The 18,449-nt window shown below is 37.8% G+C and overlaps 1 protein-coding gene across 1 annotated transcript in view; it reads left to right on the plus strand.

The window, feature by feature from the left end:
- Positions 1-18,147, plus strand: part of USH1C (Usher syndrome 1C (autosomal recessive, severe)) — a gene marked incomplete at its 5' end in the record, with an annotated part of 34,475 nt that extends 16,328 nt beyond the window's left edge. Inside the window, 10 exons of the mRNA XM_009701190.1 lie at positions 1-133; positions 507-623; positions 2,593-2,841; positions 6,493-6,612; positions 10,809-10,871; positions 14,556-14,597; positions 14,907-14,960; positions 15,108-15,207; positions 17,275-17,384; positions 18,088-18,147. The exon at positions 1-133 is cut by the window's left edge and continues 65 nt beyond it. Coding sequence (XP_009699492.1) covers positions 1-133; positions 507-623; positions 2,593-2,841; positions 6,493-6,612; positions 10,809-10,871; positions 14,556-14,597; positions 14,907-14,960; positions 15,108-15,207; positions 17,275-17,384; positions 18,088-18,147 — 1,048 coding nt within the window. The remainder of the gene's footprint in view (positions 134-506; positions 624-2,592; positions 2,842-6,492; positions 6,613-10,808; positions 10,872-14,555; positions 14,598-14,906; positions 14,961-15,107; positions 15,208-17,274; positions 17,385-18,087) is intronic.
- Between the last annotated feature and the right edge of the window lie 302 nt (positions 18,148-18,449).

The raw sequence follows: 18,449 nt of genomic DNA on the forward strand, positions 1-18,449 counted from the left end.
GTCAAAAAGTGACAGTCTGTGTGAACAGAAGAAGAATAAAAAGGAAATGGAGTTTGAGCAAAAACTTGCCAAAGAGAAAGAAGGAATGTTGGAGAAAGAAAAACAGCTGAAAATAAATCGTCTCGTGCAAGAGGTATGTTCTGTTCTCCTATCAAGTGTAAAATTATATTGAAAGAAAACAAACCGAATCTTTAGTGGAATTATCTTAGCAGGACACTTGTTTAATTATGTCTAAATATAATGAAGTTTAAAAAAATTGCTGTTTCACTGCAAAACCCTGTTTCCACATTTGCTTGTTCCTACAGTCAGTTTTTGCCCAAATCAGGGATGTCTGTGCAGTTAATGAGTGTCCATGTGTAATGATGAAATTAATGAAAAACAGGAAATCATTCTCAAAAGCATTATTAGTTTTAAAACTGATTTAAATAGCATTTCATACTTTTGAAACATATTTGTATTGTAACTATACCTGTAACCTTTTTTCATGCAATGATGTTATGGTTAAGGTATCTGAGACAGAACGAGAAGACCTGGAAGAATCAGAAAAGGTGCAGCACTGGGTGGAAAGGCTTTGTCAGACACGGTTAGAGCAGATTTCCTCTGTGGAGAATGAGTCTCCTGAGGTAAAATTGTGGCTTCTCCATATATTGCATGATCTCTAAATAGCTCACTAGTTGTCTCCTAAAAGCAACAAGTTTTTACCAGAGAAAAATCTGCCTTGATCTTTCCCTCTTAGCCTCCATTCTAAGAGGGGGAAAAATGTCAATAATTGATGAATTACAATCTATAGTATTTGCTGTTCCTATATTTTATGGAGATATTTTTATTATTTTGATGACCTGGTTTTATTTTTGTCCTTTTAAAGTATATTATCACCACAAAATCAACAGTTTTGTTAGGTCATGAGCTGTTTGGACTAGGTGGGACATGCTACCAACAATAAAACTGAGACTAGAATACCCAGCCATATTCTTTAGTATCCTATAAGAATAAGAACATCACTGGTGGTGAGCTCTTGGATGCTTCCTTGTATTGCATGGAATAAAGGTTAAGAAAATGACAAAAAGATAAGAAACTCCCAAAGAATACAGTTTGGTTTTGTGTTTTAAATAGTCCCCTTAAGCGAAGGGAGTTGCAGACAGTGATTGTGCCTTAGAGCCTGATGGTTCTAGATGTGGAGTGAGGCTTTCCCACCATCCTGCTGCTCTGGCTCTCTTCCAAGCACAACTGCTTCCAAGAGGAACACTGCAATCTGCTGAACTCCCCTGGGATTCCCAAGAAATTGCAACCACAGAGGGGACCCTTGGGGAACACTCTCGCATGAGTTTCCTTCAGGACAATGTGGAGCAGCTCGTTGTAAAGTAGGAAAGAACATTACAGATTAAAATCACTGTTGTATTTCTAGAACTCTACCCTCATTTAAGACAAGCACTCTGTGTTGTATTTGCTCCATCAATTCTTCTATTGCATGATATGTAAATATTCTATTACAATTCTTCTACAGAACTACCCAAGCAGTTAAACTCATGTAAAACACAAAACCAGAATGCTTCTGAGGGATAAACGCAACTGAACAATATTTCAGATACTACAGGCTTGAACTGCTACTTGAGTACAAGAGCACTCAAAATCTCTTGACCTCTGCCAAATACCTATTTTTTAGTACCAAAGGGTGAGTATGGCAGACAAGGAGATCCCAAAGAATGTCAACAGAGATACTCACTTGAGGGAAGTATTGTCATATTAGACTAAGATGCATGTATCTGTAGGACAGCCCATCTCTAGCATTTTCTCAGCTGAGTGTGCAAAATAGCAAAATGAAAGCATATCAGCTGGATTTTCTTAAATACTTCAGTTTGATCACTGATAAAAGATACGTTGGCAACTCTAACAGCATATGTAGAATCCTTCACACACAACCTTATTTTTTGGGTGAGCTGCTCATTGTGTTCAAACTCTGGAGTTTGTTAGCCCCACAATGTGCCTGGTGTTGATTAACAGAAATTAAAAGGTCCAGAACCTCATGAGGATCTGAATTTCAGAGCACCCTAACCTTTCTGTTTTGATAGCTGCTTAAGCTTACGTCCCCCTCTTGTATTAATGTCAGGTTATGTTTACAACAGACTTTAGCACTTTGCCCTCTTTTAATGGCATGGAATTTCAGGGCCTGTCTTTGACTACTTTCCTTTTATATAATCACCTTTGCAAGGAGCAATTCTTACTTTCTCTTTGTAAGAGCTAGAGAGGGAAGAGTTATGTTATCTGTGATTTGTCTTATGATTTTACCTTTTGAAGACTTCATGCAATTGTTTTTTTGAGGTTGTTTTTTTTGTGTGTCATCCCTCCTGCCCCAACAGCAAAGGCTACTGTCACAGCACTCCAGTTTTCTTCTTTTTGAACTGGAATCTCAAGGAGTGCTTTTAAAAAGGCTTTCGAAGAAAAAGTTTATGTATATTCTGTGTGGGAGAAGCCAAGAGCTTCCTGTGCAGGAGCAGTTAGCCTGAGTGATGTTCTAGGATTTGCCATTAACTTCTTCAGAGGTGTTGCAGGTAGATGAGCTGTTAAGGCACATTTCTGTTCTGTTGCATATAGTTGGCAGGTGGACGTCCTTCCACTTCTCCTTCTGCCACATCAGTGCGGCGTTTTGCTGGTGGCCTGCAGCTTCATACCACAGATCTTGATGATATAAACTTAGATGAAGTTGACAAACCTAAACAACGTGTGGCACCACCTCCGCCACCACCACCCACAGTTACTCCAGCATCATCAGCTCATCCACTTCCTATGTCAAATGTTCCGCTTTCAAGAGGTCCAACCCTGGCAGTAACACCAGCTTCCCAGGTGACCTCACGATCTGTTTGGATGCATGCACCTTTTTTACCATTTCCCTGCTTGGCCTCCCTCCCCTGCTTCATCACCTGCTTTATCCATTGGATCTACATATCTGCCACTTGCAATGTTAAAAGAAGGAATGAGATAGTTTCATTGTTTCATAGTAGTGAACACAGTCCAGAGGTAGTGGGTTGGTTTGGTTTTTTTTTTTTATGTAAGTTGAGAGGGTTTTGCTCTCTCCTCCCTATGTGTACTGTAACCCTACCACATGGATAGTTTCGTTGTTTCATAGTAGTGAACGCAGTCCAGAGGTAGTGGGTTGGTTTGCTTTTTTTTTATGTAAGTTGAGAGGGTTTTGCTCTCTCCTCCCTATGTGTACTGTAACCCTACCACATGCAGGTATCTTGGGCAGAATGTATTGGTTAAAAAGACAATTTGGACTTGAGCGTTTAAAGACAAAAAAACAAAAGTAATGGCAGGCAGTGGATTTAACTCATAGTTAAAATTGAGAAAAATATCTGTGTAATGAGAATGACTTGTGAAAGTGTTTAAAATATGTCATCAAATTGCTTTGTTAGAGAGAATAGTGGACAAATTAGCTTAAAATCAGAAACTCAAAATTTTAAAACATCAACACTGAATAAATTACGAGTAGAATCATTTTAAATGAACAAGAGCCAGTAATCAGGTTTGACTTTTTTTGCACATGCAGGAGTTGGGGATTTCTTTGAGAAAACATTCTAACTTTCTCCTTATTACAATCTCAGTCCAAAAGAGGATCAAATTTAAGAAATCTTGGGCTAGATCTTGCTTTAGGAGAGAAATGGCAGCTGTTTCATCATAATTCCCTTTGCTAAGCACTGTGTAGGACTCGTGTACTCATTTTTGTGGCAAAAGATTCTTATTTCTTTCAAACGGCAGAAGAGGATCCCATATGGTCACTTCTTTCCTACACAGTCTTCTGCATGGATTGACTGACTGCATTGTTGGTTTGCATTTGCTTTTGCATGTTTACTTGGAAATACTAGGCTTTGCATTTGCATGATTCGAGTTAGGGTGGGGGAGGGTATGCAAATTAATCACTTCTTAGGGAAAACCAGCAGGTTATTTCTATGTGAATAGTTGCCCTAATGTGAACTATGAATCTCTTATAAACTTAAGTAGACCTCCAATAGCGCTCAGTCTATGTGGTTTAGGTGTTTGAAGTGCCAAGATCCGCTGAAATGGAGATGTCGGATGTTCTTACAGATAATAGGTTTTCCAAGTTTCTGTGAAATAAAAATCATGTGAAATAACACAAGTGTACAAAATACTAGTGTTCAGAGGAGAAATACATTCTCCTAATGCTAATAGAAAATATTCAGGTAAAAGAAGTAGCATAGGAAGTGCCATACTGGATCTGACCCCAAACTCATATTCTAATACACGTTTCTGGCAGTTTTTTACTGCTAGATATGTTAGAGAAGAGAGGTTAATAATTAAAGAAAAATACATCAGATAATAACGAAAAATAAATAACCTAGCCTTCAAAAATAAATCAGTTTTCACTGAATATAATTAGTGTATATGACGAAAGAACTAAGCTCTTGGTAAAGTATTAGTACTGAGCCAAAGCTGCTTTGTTTATAAGCAGATAAATCAGTATTCCTGATGTGGTTTCAGACGTGGAAGAAAAATCAGAAGCTGGACAATTTGTCCTTGCTGCTTTTTAAAAAGTCATTTTTTTAACACCACAGATAAACAGAAATGGTGCATTTATTTGACTTCAGTAACTAAAGATCTTGTTTATGCCTGCTAAAGCCAAAAATGAGACAACTGTTGTTCCATAAGTTTACTTTCTAATATTACTCAAACTGCTAAATCTTCTCTGTGTTACTAACTTTATTTTTCCCCAGATTGTTTAATTTCAAATTCATCTTAAACAAATACCTGACAAAGGGAATGAAATACTGTCAAATACATTCTTGAAAAGTAACTATTAAAATACCTGGCATAAATTGACCTGTTTCTCAAAGTTATTAGCAGCTATATACTTTATGTGAACTCAGTACTGAGTCTGTTACTGTTTAGGTTGTAAGAAGCACCTCCCATGTCGGCAAGGTATCTTCTGCGTCAAGCAATCCACTGGTATGTCATATACTGTTAATAATAGCTGTAGCTTTATGAATTTCCCATGTAATGTTAATGTCAAGGAAGTATCAAGGGTTTGATTCTGCATGGCTAATTTATTTGAAATTTAGCATTTGCTTTCATGTGCATGGATCCATTGCTGTGTTACCAGATACCTAATACCAGGTAGTGGAAGTGACTCCTGATGGTCTGAGGAGTTCGTATTTCAACACTTCAGCAACATAATGGTCCATGTTTGCGTGTTCTGGATGTTGGTATGTCATGAAGCATATACTTTGTTCTTCTGTCAAGACAGAGAAAACAAGCTAGGACCAAACTACATTTTAAATGTAATGGGTGCTAAGAAGCAAGCTTTCTTCTCAGAAGAGCCAACATTTGATAACTCTTTGCACTGATTTTGATTCAGGATGGCCAGATGTCAGGTTTCCCCATTCTGAGGCACTCTAGAAAAGTCCGTCTCTAAATTGCGCAACTCCAGGAGAAATCACCCAGTTCCAGTACAACTTTAACAAGTTGATATCTGTGAACCTGGTGATTTTTCTAAGACCAGAAAACTTAACAATATGATATATTTTGCAGTGTGGAACAACATTAGTTGAGGGATATCCACAGGGACTTTCAAAGATCTAGTTCTAAAACTTTTTTCTTCAATTATTTTTTTTTTAAAAAGGGGGGGGGGGGCAGGGGGGAGGACAGAGAAACGAAGGATAAAAAAAATCCACTGTGTTTTTAAAAAAAAAAAAAGAAAAAGGTGGCTTAACCCATTTGCTGGAAGAAATTCAAATAATTTCAGAGGATACAGCTTGTACTATATGAATGATATCTGGAATACATCACATTTCCTGTGAGAAACATTGACAAGAGTGTGCTGAGAGTTGCTGGGGTTAAGTCGGAAACTAAACCCACAGGGCTCAGTTTTGAACTCTTTTCTTGAATAAAACTGTGTTTGACGTCAGTGGGAGTTTTGACTGAGTAGGGTTAGTACGTGCTGCATGATTAGGTCTCGGATGCCTCTGAGTATCTGTTCTTTATAGGGTCAAGGGTAGGTAATTAGCGTAACAAACTCTTGCTCTTAAGTCAGGATAAGTTAACTTGAAATTGTTTATAGAAAGATGTTTGCTGCAGTCCTGGTGAATTTCATCTTAAAAGATCTATTTAGCCACAGATTAGTTAAAATCTCTTTTCAGGTTCACTATATTCTTACACTTTAGCATTTTTTTTTTCCTGTAGTTTCTCATTCAGTTCATTGCCTTTACAGGATAAATGCCAACAGCAGGGATGAGATTTTTCTATAAACTTGCTGGTGAAGTCAGATTTTAGGGGAAAAAGCTACTATCTGGATGCAAGAGAAATTATGGTTTTGTTTGTTTGACTTTGTAAGTCTTAGTTAAAATAATTCTGTAAGCTTTTTGTTGTATTAGTGTCATTAAATTCATTACTATAAATGATTTGAATTGAGGCATCTTGGTGAAATTATGGATTTGCACAAATTACATTGTGAAATGTAATTTTTTTAAATTAACCCTATAGCAACTTGCTCCAAGTCCACCTACCCAAAGGCATCCAGGGGTACCAATAGTCTCTAAACCAGTCATGCTGCATCCTGACCCAAACTTTATGGTCAGGCCAACAATCAAATCGGAGGCTCTGGTAAGCCCTTTAATATTCTTTTTCCAACTGCTACAGTACTGTGGGGCTTATTTTTGACTTGTCCTGAAAGAATCAATGCTTATCTCATTTTCTGCTAACTAAAATTCATGTAGATTTTCAAGTGATCACTGATGGTAAGTACAAGAGGGTATTTTTCCCTTTTTTTCCCATGATCTAAAAGTCACTTTTAGTGACAGTTTTTTGTACTGGGGTGCATCATTCCGGAGTCATGTAGAGCCCTAGACTCTTTAGATCTTACTTTTCATTTATTCACATGCTGGTTTTTATTCTTATAAATTCTGAATTAATTTGTCAGAAATGAAATAGTAAAATTTACGCTGTATTTTTCCTTGGTAAATAGTCATGAACATACTTGAAATGTAGATATATACCACATCACTTCATTTCCAGAGAAAAAAGCATGTGTTGTTGTATCTTAGACTCCAATATATTGGTCATGTAATGTTACTGCAAAGTTGACTCAGATTCTTTTCCTTATTTCTTTTCCATTTCTGTTTCAAATGTAAATGAAGAAAAAACTCAACCTCAATATTTTAGGACCAACCATGTAGCATCTTTGGGAATTGTGGTATATGAGGAAAGGTGAACCAAGGCTTACTAAGCAGGGGAAAAAAAAAAAAATAATAAATACTGCTTGATGGATGGTAACTCCCAAGTGACAGCCCTGAAAATTCATTTAAAATAGCTGGTGGACCAATTAGTAGTATGTATTCTTGAGGGTTATCATGACTGTTAGAATTGGAGTCGTGTGTCTGTTATATGCATGTGTGTGGATATGCGTGTATATATACATTTATATGGGCAAGGCAGTGTATTGCAACATGAGCTTTCTAAGCAATGGAAAAAATCACATTTGCTTTCCATTTGTTTAATTACAAGCTTATGCTATATGTGACAATAAATGATGCACACAATATTCCTAACTGTCTTTAATGAAAGTGTGATGGATTTTTTGTCATTTCCTGCTTTAATAATTTGGATACTATTTCCTTTATTTTCTCTGTTACAGTTTGAACAAATTTAAGTGATACTTATTAACCAGTTTTCCCACAGGCGTGGTCATCTTGCAACTTCTGTATTATAAGTGGATTGAACCGATAAATGAGAGTAGTTTTTATAAGTTGCTCAAGTGCAGGCAGGTACACAAGCTAAAAATAAATTCAAATCCCTCCAATGTAGATATTTCCTTCAGTTGTATGCATTGGAGCTTTCATTTTGATTGTGTTCAGTAATTCAGCATCTCTAAGCAATATGAAATTCCTTAGGGGAGGAATGAACAGAATAAAATCATAATCTGCAGTTAATATAGTCTAGGTCCTGAAAATAAATACCTGGTGTGGAATTATAAACTAGTTTGCAAAATTTATAATAGTCTTATGTGTGATCAGTCAGTCTTGGTACAAATTGAAAATCTTGCTTGTTTGATGGTTTGGGTTTTTTTTGTTACTGACTGCTTACAATTAGAGAAATTGGCAATAAGATCCACCTCCATAGGGAAATTTCTTATGATCTGTTATGCATGTATGCACATTTTCCAAATCATGTCTGCTAAAATGCTTCAGATGTCAATTGTCTTCATTCCCAAACTGTCTTACGTTAGTTGGAAGATCACAGTTTCATTGGGAGCAATATTCTTTGAGAGAAACATCAGTCTATAAACGGGTTTTATAGACCTGTTACCTCTTACTTCCCTTTGTGACTTAATGCAGTAAAGAGTATTCATCCTCGGTGCAATGAAGTCAGATTAGTATGTGGACCAAGACTTGCTTGAGTATCGAAGTAAAGAGGGAGGCTATTTCTATTAGTTAAGAAATGAAAAGACCAGTGAATGACAAAACAGACAAGGAGGTACCTGCTTGTCTCCAGAAATGTGTAAGAATTATTATTTAGTTTCATGCAGAAGGAATGGGGTTTTTTGTTTGTTTGCCGAGTGGGGGGTTGCAGTGAGGAGGTGTTCCTTTTTTAAGTCAGTGGTTCAGATACAGGACCAGTTCGGCTTCTCTTAGCAAAGGGAAGTATCACCAAATGCAAATTATCTTTTGCTACATTATTTCTTGTCTTGCTAGATTTCACACACTTTATGGAACTCCAGTGTTTATGTCTTAATATGACATAATGCACATAATTTCTTCTACCTTGTTTTTATCTGAATTTAGCTGTCCTGAGTACCAAGCTCTAGAAATGGATCTTGATGGATTTACTTGATTCAAACAGCTAATCAAGTGAGCTTATACTTGAGAAAATTGCTAGTAAAGAAGATGAAAATTATGAACATAAGAATAAAATTAAGATGCAAGAATGGGTAAAGCATTCCTGTTACTTGAAAGGTAGTTGGGCCAGATGGGAACAGTGTAATCTCTGTTGTGACTGAAGTCTTCATATTAACTGAATTCAGGTCAGAATTCCCAGATCTTTTAACAGCTTATGAAAAATAAATTGTACTCGTTTATAAATAGCGAGATGATGAGTGAGGATTAAACCTTGAGTTTGGCCTTGAATGCTGAGAACTGCTGTAGGTCAAAATCAGTGTGAACTGTTTGTCTCTGCTGTACTAGAGTGAATTGGAATACACTCATGGCAAAGCTAATTAAATTTTGGCTCAGAGAACAGGAGAGGATTGTTATGTTTTAATGGTAGCATTTTCAGAGAAGCAAAACCAACACGAACATTAGTCTATGGTCTCCCAACTATCACAAACATCCTGTTGTGTGAGTTAGAAGGCTTTGAGGCACTTGCTGCTGCTAAAGACTTTTTCCTCACTGCTTTGTGGTTGGATGCAGCATTTCTGAAAGGAAGAATGAATATTTAAGCTTTGCTCTGATTTGCCAGATTTGAAGTCTGATTCTACAGGACTACAGTCAAGGGACCTGAGACAGGTGCTAAGACACTGTGGTAAGGTGTGCGGTGATTAGAAATTTCAGTTATTATTGGCCATAGCTATACAAATACCATCTGTGTGAAAAGGAAATAATTTTTTTTCTAAGTGGCTAAAGAAGGGGTAAAGAGTTTTGTGGAAAATCTTGCCAGACTTGCCCAAAAGTCCTTTAAGACACAAACTCAGTCTTTGTGTTAATTGAATGAAGACCACAAGTCTTTCATTAACTCAGGAATAGATATATTTTTTCCAAGTAATGGTATGGCTATAGGACACTGATAGAATCAGTACTGAAACTGATACATAGTAATTTGTTTTCAAGCAAATTGAGTTTGGTAGTGTAAATACCATAGTGTAGTCTGTAGACAGTTGTTCTTGTTTCAGAAGGCTCAAATACATTACCTGATTTGATGCAGGGTTTTGAGTGGAGGCTGGAGAGATGTGAGAAGTGATTTGTATAATTTTTTTAGCCCATTTTATTTTTGAAAATTTTTATAACCTAATAAGACGTTCTGTATTTTAAGTGATTCCGAACTACAGTGTACCATTTTGTTAATGCACTGGAAGTGAAAGAAAAACAGAATCAATATGCAATTAAAATTATTTAAGCCCAACACAAAATCCAGCAGTTATTAACCTTGTGAAATTACTTGTAGATATCCAAATTGAAGCAAGATTGGTCCGAAATAAGTCAATTAAGTTCAGGAGGAATTTTTCTTTAAGTAGAATGAACCTGTACTAGTAAATGATATTCAGGTAATTGCATCTTTCAGGATGAGCCCAAATACATATATCTCTTCTTTCAACTTATCAAATTCATGAGGAATTTAAGAATGGAATTCGCCTTCCAGTACAGGAAATCCCTGGTAGGGGAGCAAATCTTAAATGTATAACATATATTTAACAGGACTTTTCAATATTTTGGAAATTACTTGTCTAGCATTTTTCCATGGTTTTCTTTCAATTATTTTTTCAAAAATCATGGAGAAGAGACCCCAGCACTGTTCTGTAGAAATTAGGGATAAAAGGATTAATGGAAAATACTTTTAAGAAATCTTGTGGTATGGAAATGTGCATTATTTATGTAGTTTTTCTAGAATTCTTTCCTCTTTGTATTGAGTACTATTTCACTGTGTGTGTTCTCTCATCTTGAAATGGTATAGGGAACAAGCACTAACAAGTGCGAGTGTGATTCAGTCACTAGAAGAGGAAAAACAAGCAGGGAGATTATTTGTGACTAGGTGATATTATTTACAGCAAAAAGTCAATGTCTGGTTTGGCAATTTTCTTTCTTTTGCAGCCACAAGAGATGTTTAAGAGGATGGTGGTTTACAATTCATCATTTAGATCTAACAAAAAACAAGTAAAATAACATTTTCCATGTTTTGTGTGGTACTTCTTGTTTTGAGTGGTCATAGATTTAAAACTTTCCTTTCTAATCTTGTTGCTTAATTTCCAAAACAGAGGATGCAAGACAGTCCTAGGGCATGAAAACTGCTAGTATTTGTAAATGTTCAGTGTGTGCCTGTGGCTCCTGCTAGTCTAGACAGGTGAAGAATGAGATGATAGTAAATCCTTCAGATTGAATAATCTGTAACTACTTAGATGGTTAGTGCAGTCTTTAAGATAGTTGAACAGTAATAACTGATCTGATACTAGCAAATTATTTTTTATATTCCTAAGGTTTCCTTGTTTCTTTTAGTCTCCAGTTGCAATGCTTTGAGTAACAAAATAGTCTTAGTTAACAAATAGAGCTATTATCATAACATAGTTATTGCTAGGAAATAAGAGGAACTAGTAGTGGAAAGCACTTATGCATATAGCCTTCCTGTATTGTGTAGGGTTTTTCTGCTGTATTACTGCTTTTATTGCTTTCCTCTGTCACAGTGATGAAGTTTTCATCTCTTCCTCTTTGGCTGGCTGGTGGTTCCTTGAAGAAGTGAACTTTGTGCTTAACCTCTCTGCTCCTGTTAAATGTGCCAGTTTCTGTGCAAAACACTTATTAGTGCAGGCAAAATTAGATGCATTGCCATGTTATATGAAAACATTGACGCACAGTTGTGAGCTCACAGTATGAGTTTGAGTGGTAAACCATTAAGATTAATAATGAATTTTTTCTTCTTTTGATCAGTTTCAGTCTAGATCTAGAAGGGAAAACTGGATTTGACTGAGATAAATCAAACTTTGAGATTGTTCAGATTGCCATTGAATGTTAGTGTGTTCTGTATGTACAACAGTTGTTCTCTGCAAATGTGTTTTTTAGAAAATTTTGTTATATCTGGTCACGAATTTCTCTTTCAATTCTTTTTTGTTTATTTCAGTCAGGTCTCAATTGCTATTGACTACTGATGCTAGAAACTTCAGTGATCAGTACCATTGGCTTAGGTGCTTGTGTGTTGTTTTTTTTTCTTAAGTAGTAACTTTACCTTTCATCTAGAAGTCCAGAGATAGTTGTTTCAGTGCAATCAAACATTTTAATGTTCCAGATTCTACTTATGTTCAGTCCTATAAATGTTACTGGAAGTCAAGAAAGGATTAGAATAGACTTAGCTCTTTCGCTTGAGATGTCCTGAGTAGTGGGAGGGTAGGCTTAGCTCTGTGGTTTCTACTTGGTGTTGCTTGGTTCATTAGTCTCTGCTTGGATATGGAGTATGCTCTCTGCTCTCTGCATTGTGATGCCCATTTCTGGGAACATTTGTTACAGTTCAGTGGATATCTTAATTGTATCATAGCTGTATTTGTGCATTATTGGATCCAGATCGTATCACTTCTTTGCTTGCAGGTTTTTTGGGGGGTTTAGGTTGGGTTTTTTGACCCTGTTTAAAAATTATTTTCCCAGGAAAACTTTCTTCAAGGGCAACATCTGTTTTTCATGAAGGCAACCTGGGACAAAGAGTTCACTGACTTCCTTTAGATTACATAAAGAATTAGTGACTTGGCTGAGACTGGAGTTCTTTCCTCTAAGTTGCTTACTCTAAGACCACAGATGTCTACTTCAGCCATGATTCCAAAGGACAATACAAATTCAGCTATTCAAACTATTAGCTGTTTAGGTAGGTATCATTGTAAAAATGTTTGTCTTACAGTTTTAGTTAAACTATTCATAATATTAATACACTTTGTAAATGAAAGAATGATTAGTTTCTTTTCCCAGGATGAAATTCTACCCTTGCTGAAGTCTGTGGTTAATTCCTGTGAAGTCTGAATAAATTCCCATTTATTTGGTTCCTCAAAACTAGCAGTTAACAAATGTAATGCAACCCATAATTTAAATGCTAAATAAGGTTTCTCATCCTCCTATTCCCAAAAAATGCTTTTAAAACATATTTCTGTATGAAAAAAAAAGCACTTGTGACAGTAAGCAAAAGTTCTGCAGTTGTGCCCTGAAAATTTAGCGCTCTGGAGCCTGGGGAGACAAAATCATGCTTCAACCCTTGCAAATATTTCTTCTGTCTCAGAAGAAACATGGAACGAGGACATGATTTGTTTAAGTTGATCTTCTGATCTCAGGGAAAAGGTGAAGAGGGAGGCAGCCTGCAGGAAAGCCAGGGTTCGCACTGTACAATTCGGTATGCCTGCATGTAATGACTGCCAGTCCATGTAAGAGTCATCAGCACCACTGTTGCATGGTCTGTCTAAGCGTGGTTAGACAAATGGGCAGCACTGTTGCACATTTGAGGGTTTGCTAACGTGGAGTGGTCTAGTAGTGCTCACAGACTTTGTCAGAGGCAGTGGTGGTAAGGATGAGATGTGACCCCAAAGGGTCATCCATAGTCCTGTCAAAATTAGGCAACTGAGAGAGATTACAAAGATGATAACAGGAGGAGTCATTAGTGTTTTCTGCTGCAACTTTAACAGCCAGCCCTTAAAGATCCCAGAGGAATCTTAAGCTGTGTCTTAGATTTGCAAGTGGAAAAAGGCTTAGCTGAGTCTAAGAGTGGATTAGACTTTGTCAGATGGATCCAGTAGAACAGAGGGCAGTAATGAATATATCAAGCTTGATCATGCACTGAGCCACTGGTCTGCATCAGATAATGGCTTGCCTGCTGTGTGTCAGCAAAGGGTTGTGTGTTTCTGCGTTGTTCCCATATCCCCAGGTTATTGTGGCTTGAAGCCACAAGAGTGATACAGCATTCAGGTGCCTCAGTAAAGATTTCTGTTGAGTCCCGAAGTCCTTACTTTAACATGCAGAGTAAGTGCAGAGTTTTTATAAATCTCCAGCATTGCCCATACAGTCTTACCCAGTAACTACTAAGCCTCCTCAAGAAACCACCACCCAAACACTGTTGATTCCTGATTGCTGACTCGGGAACTCTCATCTCTGCAGAAAAGGTAACTCCTGCTTTTTCCCTGCAGTGTTAGTCTGACAAGGGTAGTGCTTTAGATTTTGAAAGCTTGAGAAGGTGTGGATCCTCTCAAAGCTTAAATCTTGCTCTACCTAACTGCAGTATTACCTTCCCTATTTCAGACACTCCCTGCCAAAACTTTTAGGTTCTCCACAGTACCATATAAAACCAAAATCAGTTGTTGTCCTGTGTTTGCTTGTGGTATGGAGCCAAGTCCCTGAAACTCCATGGAAAGGAGGAAAGAAGGAGGCTGGAACCCTGTCACCATGGAGTAGTGTTGCTGACAAATGAGTTGGAGCCTGTCACTTCTGCCTGTGTTAGATAGTGCCCAACATGGTGATAGTCCCAAGAAACATTGCTCAGAGTGTGGCAGAACATACCTGCCCATGATGCTTTCAAGATTTGTTTCTGCTCTGTCAAGTGTAGAGAGGGACTGTGGAACTTACAAAGTGGTAAACTATTCCTCAAAACTGCTCTGTAGTATGACCAGCTCAAACTGCTGATCTGTCATAAGGTTTTGAAATGTCTCCTGACTGTCAGGACAGACTATTTGCTGCCTTTCTGTGCTTTTCTCCATTTATTATCTTCTTTCACTGCTTACAGAATTATATGTTCTCTCACTTATAAATAAAATGGAGTTTGTGTGTTAAGTGTGTGCATGAGCCTGATGTTTTTACAATTAAGTATTGCTTTATTCTCAGGGCTTCCAGAAATATTTGGAAGATTTTGATCCATATTCAATGGTAAGGAGAGAATTCAAATATGTCTTGCTGTTTAATATGAAATACACTGGAAAAAACACATCCTTGAATTTGAGGGCTGGGAGGGGGTAAGATTATTGCTTGTTGGTTTACTGGGGCTTGTGTATTTGTCTTTTTTAGTCATGTTGAAAAGGACCTTTCTTACAGGAAAAGATGATCTGGTGTTCTGATCTTCCTCTAACACTATTTTGGAGGAGGGAAAGGTCCCTTTTCTCCCATAAACTACATAGATCAGCCTAATTGTTTTGTGTTTCTAAGGTGGAAATGACTAATCATTATATCTTTTCATAGTTTACCCCAGAGCAGATTATGGGAAAAGATGTACGGCTATTACGAATTAAAAAGGTAAATACTGTATTATTTGATTGGTATTTAAAGGGTTCATGTAAGCATTTAATGTACAGTCCCATTTACTGGAAAGAAGGAAAGATTAAGCTCCTGTTGATGGCAAAAATTAACAGCCTTCTCTGAACTAAAACTGTTTTTTAACAGGAAGGATCATTAGACCTTGCAGTCGAGGGAGGAATTGATTCTCCAATTGGAAAGATAGTTGTGTCTGCTATCTATGAGGGGGGTGCTGCAGACAAACATGGTGAGTAACAATGGGGAACTTGAATGCTGCTGCACGCTGACTGAGAGTTGTTGCCTGACTTCATAGCTATCCCTAGTACTGAGAGGCACACTTAGATTGTTCTAAGCAGTCATGTTCTGTCTCAGCTCTAAGGGCAGCTCAGAGGCTCATGGTTTTGAAGGGTGCTGCTTTAAATTAATAACTATGTAAAATTTACAAATAGTGTTTAAGAAGAAATGGTTACTGCTGCTGTATTTTTATCACTACAGAGTTTTCAATAACGTGGCCTGAAAATGTAGATCTGTTCTCTTAATAAGGACTCCCTTTTTCCAGTCTGATCTTTTAAAAAAAAAAAAAAAGAAAAACCAAAACCATCCCAACAAACCAAAAAACAACACCTGATTCTTTGGCTTATTCTGTTAATTAAGGAAAGCAGAATATGGTCTCCATTATTGACAGTTTCCAAGCAATGACATTTGTAGTACTTCATGTGCAAAGCAGTTACCTCTGACCATGGCTACACTACACCGCTTAGTTTTGTTCGTATTTCAGTAGTAATTTGTTTTGTAAAACATCTGGCTTTACTCCCAAAATCCCACTAAAGGCCAGAGCCTTCTGACTAACAGCTTAGCTCTCTGAAAGGCACAAGAATGAGCATACCAACACATCCAGGCTTTGCTCCTAGTGGCCAGTATCTCTCATCCTTTGCTTGAGAATTCTGGTGATGACCAGGTAGGTAGACAGGAAAGTATCTCCTTGCGTTGCCTTTGCTGACCTTGTCCTAGCCTGCATCTAAATTCAAGTCACTCTTGCTGTGAGAACATCTCAGCTGCTTGATCTCTCAAGTACTCTGTTTCTCTTTGCCTCTTCACTGCTGTGAGGGTCTGTTATAGCTATGGCTGTCCCCTTACCATCTGTGTTTTTCCCTTCTTTGAATCCAGTCCCAGTTAGCTGACTGTGCTTCATTCCAGATTAGCAAGTCAAAATCAGTTCTAAGGACTAAACATTACACATCCTCTTGCAAAAGAATGACAGTCCTGCAAACCCTTGACAAATGCCACTTATACCTTCAGGACTTCAAGTAGTGCTGCCTTTTTCATAGTTGTAACAGCCTACTATCAACCTCAGTTTGTAAGCTGTGTAGATGGATTACCCAGACAAACTGTGACTATGGAAAATCTTACTGAACTAGTTTCTTACTGGTCACAGAATCACAGAATCGATTTGGTTGGAAGAGACCTCTGGGATCATCGAGTCCAACCTTAGCCCTAACACTGCCATGTCAACTAAACTATGGCACTAAGTGCCACATTCAGTCTTTTCTTAAACACCTCCAGGGATGGTGACTCCACCACCTCCCTGGGCAGCCCATTCCAATGCCCAACGACCCTTTCTGTGAAGAAATGCTTCCTCATTTCTAGCCTGAACTTTCCCTGGTGTGGTTTCAGACTATGCCATCTTGTCCTGTCACTAGTTGCCTGGGAGAAGAGGCTGACCCCCCCCTCACTACATCCTCCTTTCAGGTCATTGTAGAGAGCGATCAGGTCTCCCCTCAGCCTCCTCTTCTCTAGGCTAAACAATCCCAGCTCCCTCAGCCGCTCCCCACAAGACTTACCCTCCAGGCCCTTCACCACCTTTGTTGCCCTTCTGGACACGCTCCAGCACCTCAATCTCTTTCTTGAAGTGCGGGGCCCAGAACTGAACACAGGACTCAAGGTGTGGCCTCACCAGTGCCAAGTACAGGGGGACGATCACTTCCCTGGTCCTGCTGGCCACACTATTTCTGATACAAGCCAGGATGCCATTGGCCTTCTTGGCCACTTGGGCACATTGCTGGCTCATGTTCAGCCGGCTGTCAACCAGCATCCCATGATCCATAAGAGATTAGCGTGGCTTTTCCATGCATAAAAATTCCTTTTGCTTTTGCCTGTATTACACTAAAAATTGACATAGACAAGAAAGTTTAAGCCTTCACATCTAGTGAAGACACTTTTCATTATACTCAGTACGGCATAAGTACGGGACAGAAAAGACTCACAGAATTTTTTTTGCTTATGTGTATGTATACCATATTGGTCTTTTCACCAGGAGGCATAGTGAAGGGGGATGAAATACTAGCTGTAAATGGCAAGATATTAATTGACAGCAGGCTGGCAGAAGCACAGGCAACTCTAGCAAAAGCTTGGAACGTGGGTGGGGTAAGTAACCTGGAATACTTCATTCTACCTATAATGCTTATATGAGGTATATTTTTCTTTTATGACATTGCCACATCAACACAAATAAGGCTGCAAACATCAAAAGTAACAGTTATGCCATGTACTACCAAAGTGAGCTGAAATCTGCAGAAGGTATTGGTGTATATACATGTCTGAAAGTCACGCATGTAATTTACTGTGAAAGTTCATGGCACTTAGCCACATGTCAAGATTGGTATTTAAACACATTACATTCTGAGTGTTTATAGTACATTTAGCTGTAGAATCTCTCTTTGGTACTGAAAATGACTTGCAAGCTGATTGGAATTTTATGATAATAGATATCTTATCTTTGGTTTCTTAATGTACAAGTTACACTGCACTTCAGCTACAGTGAGTCTTCTCAGCAAGAAATTACTAAGATGACCAAATGCAGGATAATACTTTTAAATAATTATTTTTAAAAGCTTGTTGCAAGACCAGTAGATTTTTCTTTAATTTCAGGATACGAATCAAACATCTCTATCTTGAAACGGTCTTCCTATTATAGAAATCTTTAATAGATGTCTTTCTGTTGCTCCTTGTGGTTTTCCAGGAATAGATTGCCTTCCTGATTCTCTGTCTGATATTCCATGGTGGTCCACTAACCACCTCTAAAAGCAGTATTTAGCAGCACATACTTACCTGTGCATTTCTTTTTCAGGATTGGATTGACTTAGTCATTGCAGCATCGCCTCCAAAGGAATACGATGATGAAATGTAAGTGCATAAGCTTTCTTTCTCTGGGGATTAAAAGGCTAGTAACAATAGTCTATACAGTTTGCTTTTGTGATCAGACATATTTCAAGTATTTACTTCTTGTGGACTACATAACCTTCTATGTCACATGGTTGCTAATTTGATAGTTATAAGTAGCTATCATGCATTGCAGCAGTGGTTCCCAGACTTTGCAAAATGGTGATTCTCAGAATTGGGTTGTACATGACTACACACTCATATTTTCGATTTGAAGTTTGAGGATTTGGGGGTTTTGGGTTTCTGTTTTTGTTTTTTATAAAATACATA

This window comes from Cariama cristata, unplaced genomic scaffold (assembly GCF_000690535.1).
Source record: "Cariama cristata isolate BGI_N322 unplaced genomic scaffold, ASM69053v1 scaffold11895, whole genome shotgun sequence".
Taxonomy (NCBI): Eukaryota; Metazoa; Chordata; class Aves; order Cariamiformes; family Cariamidae; genus Cariama; species Cariama cristata.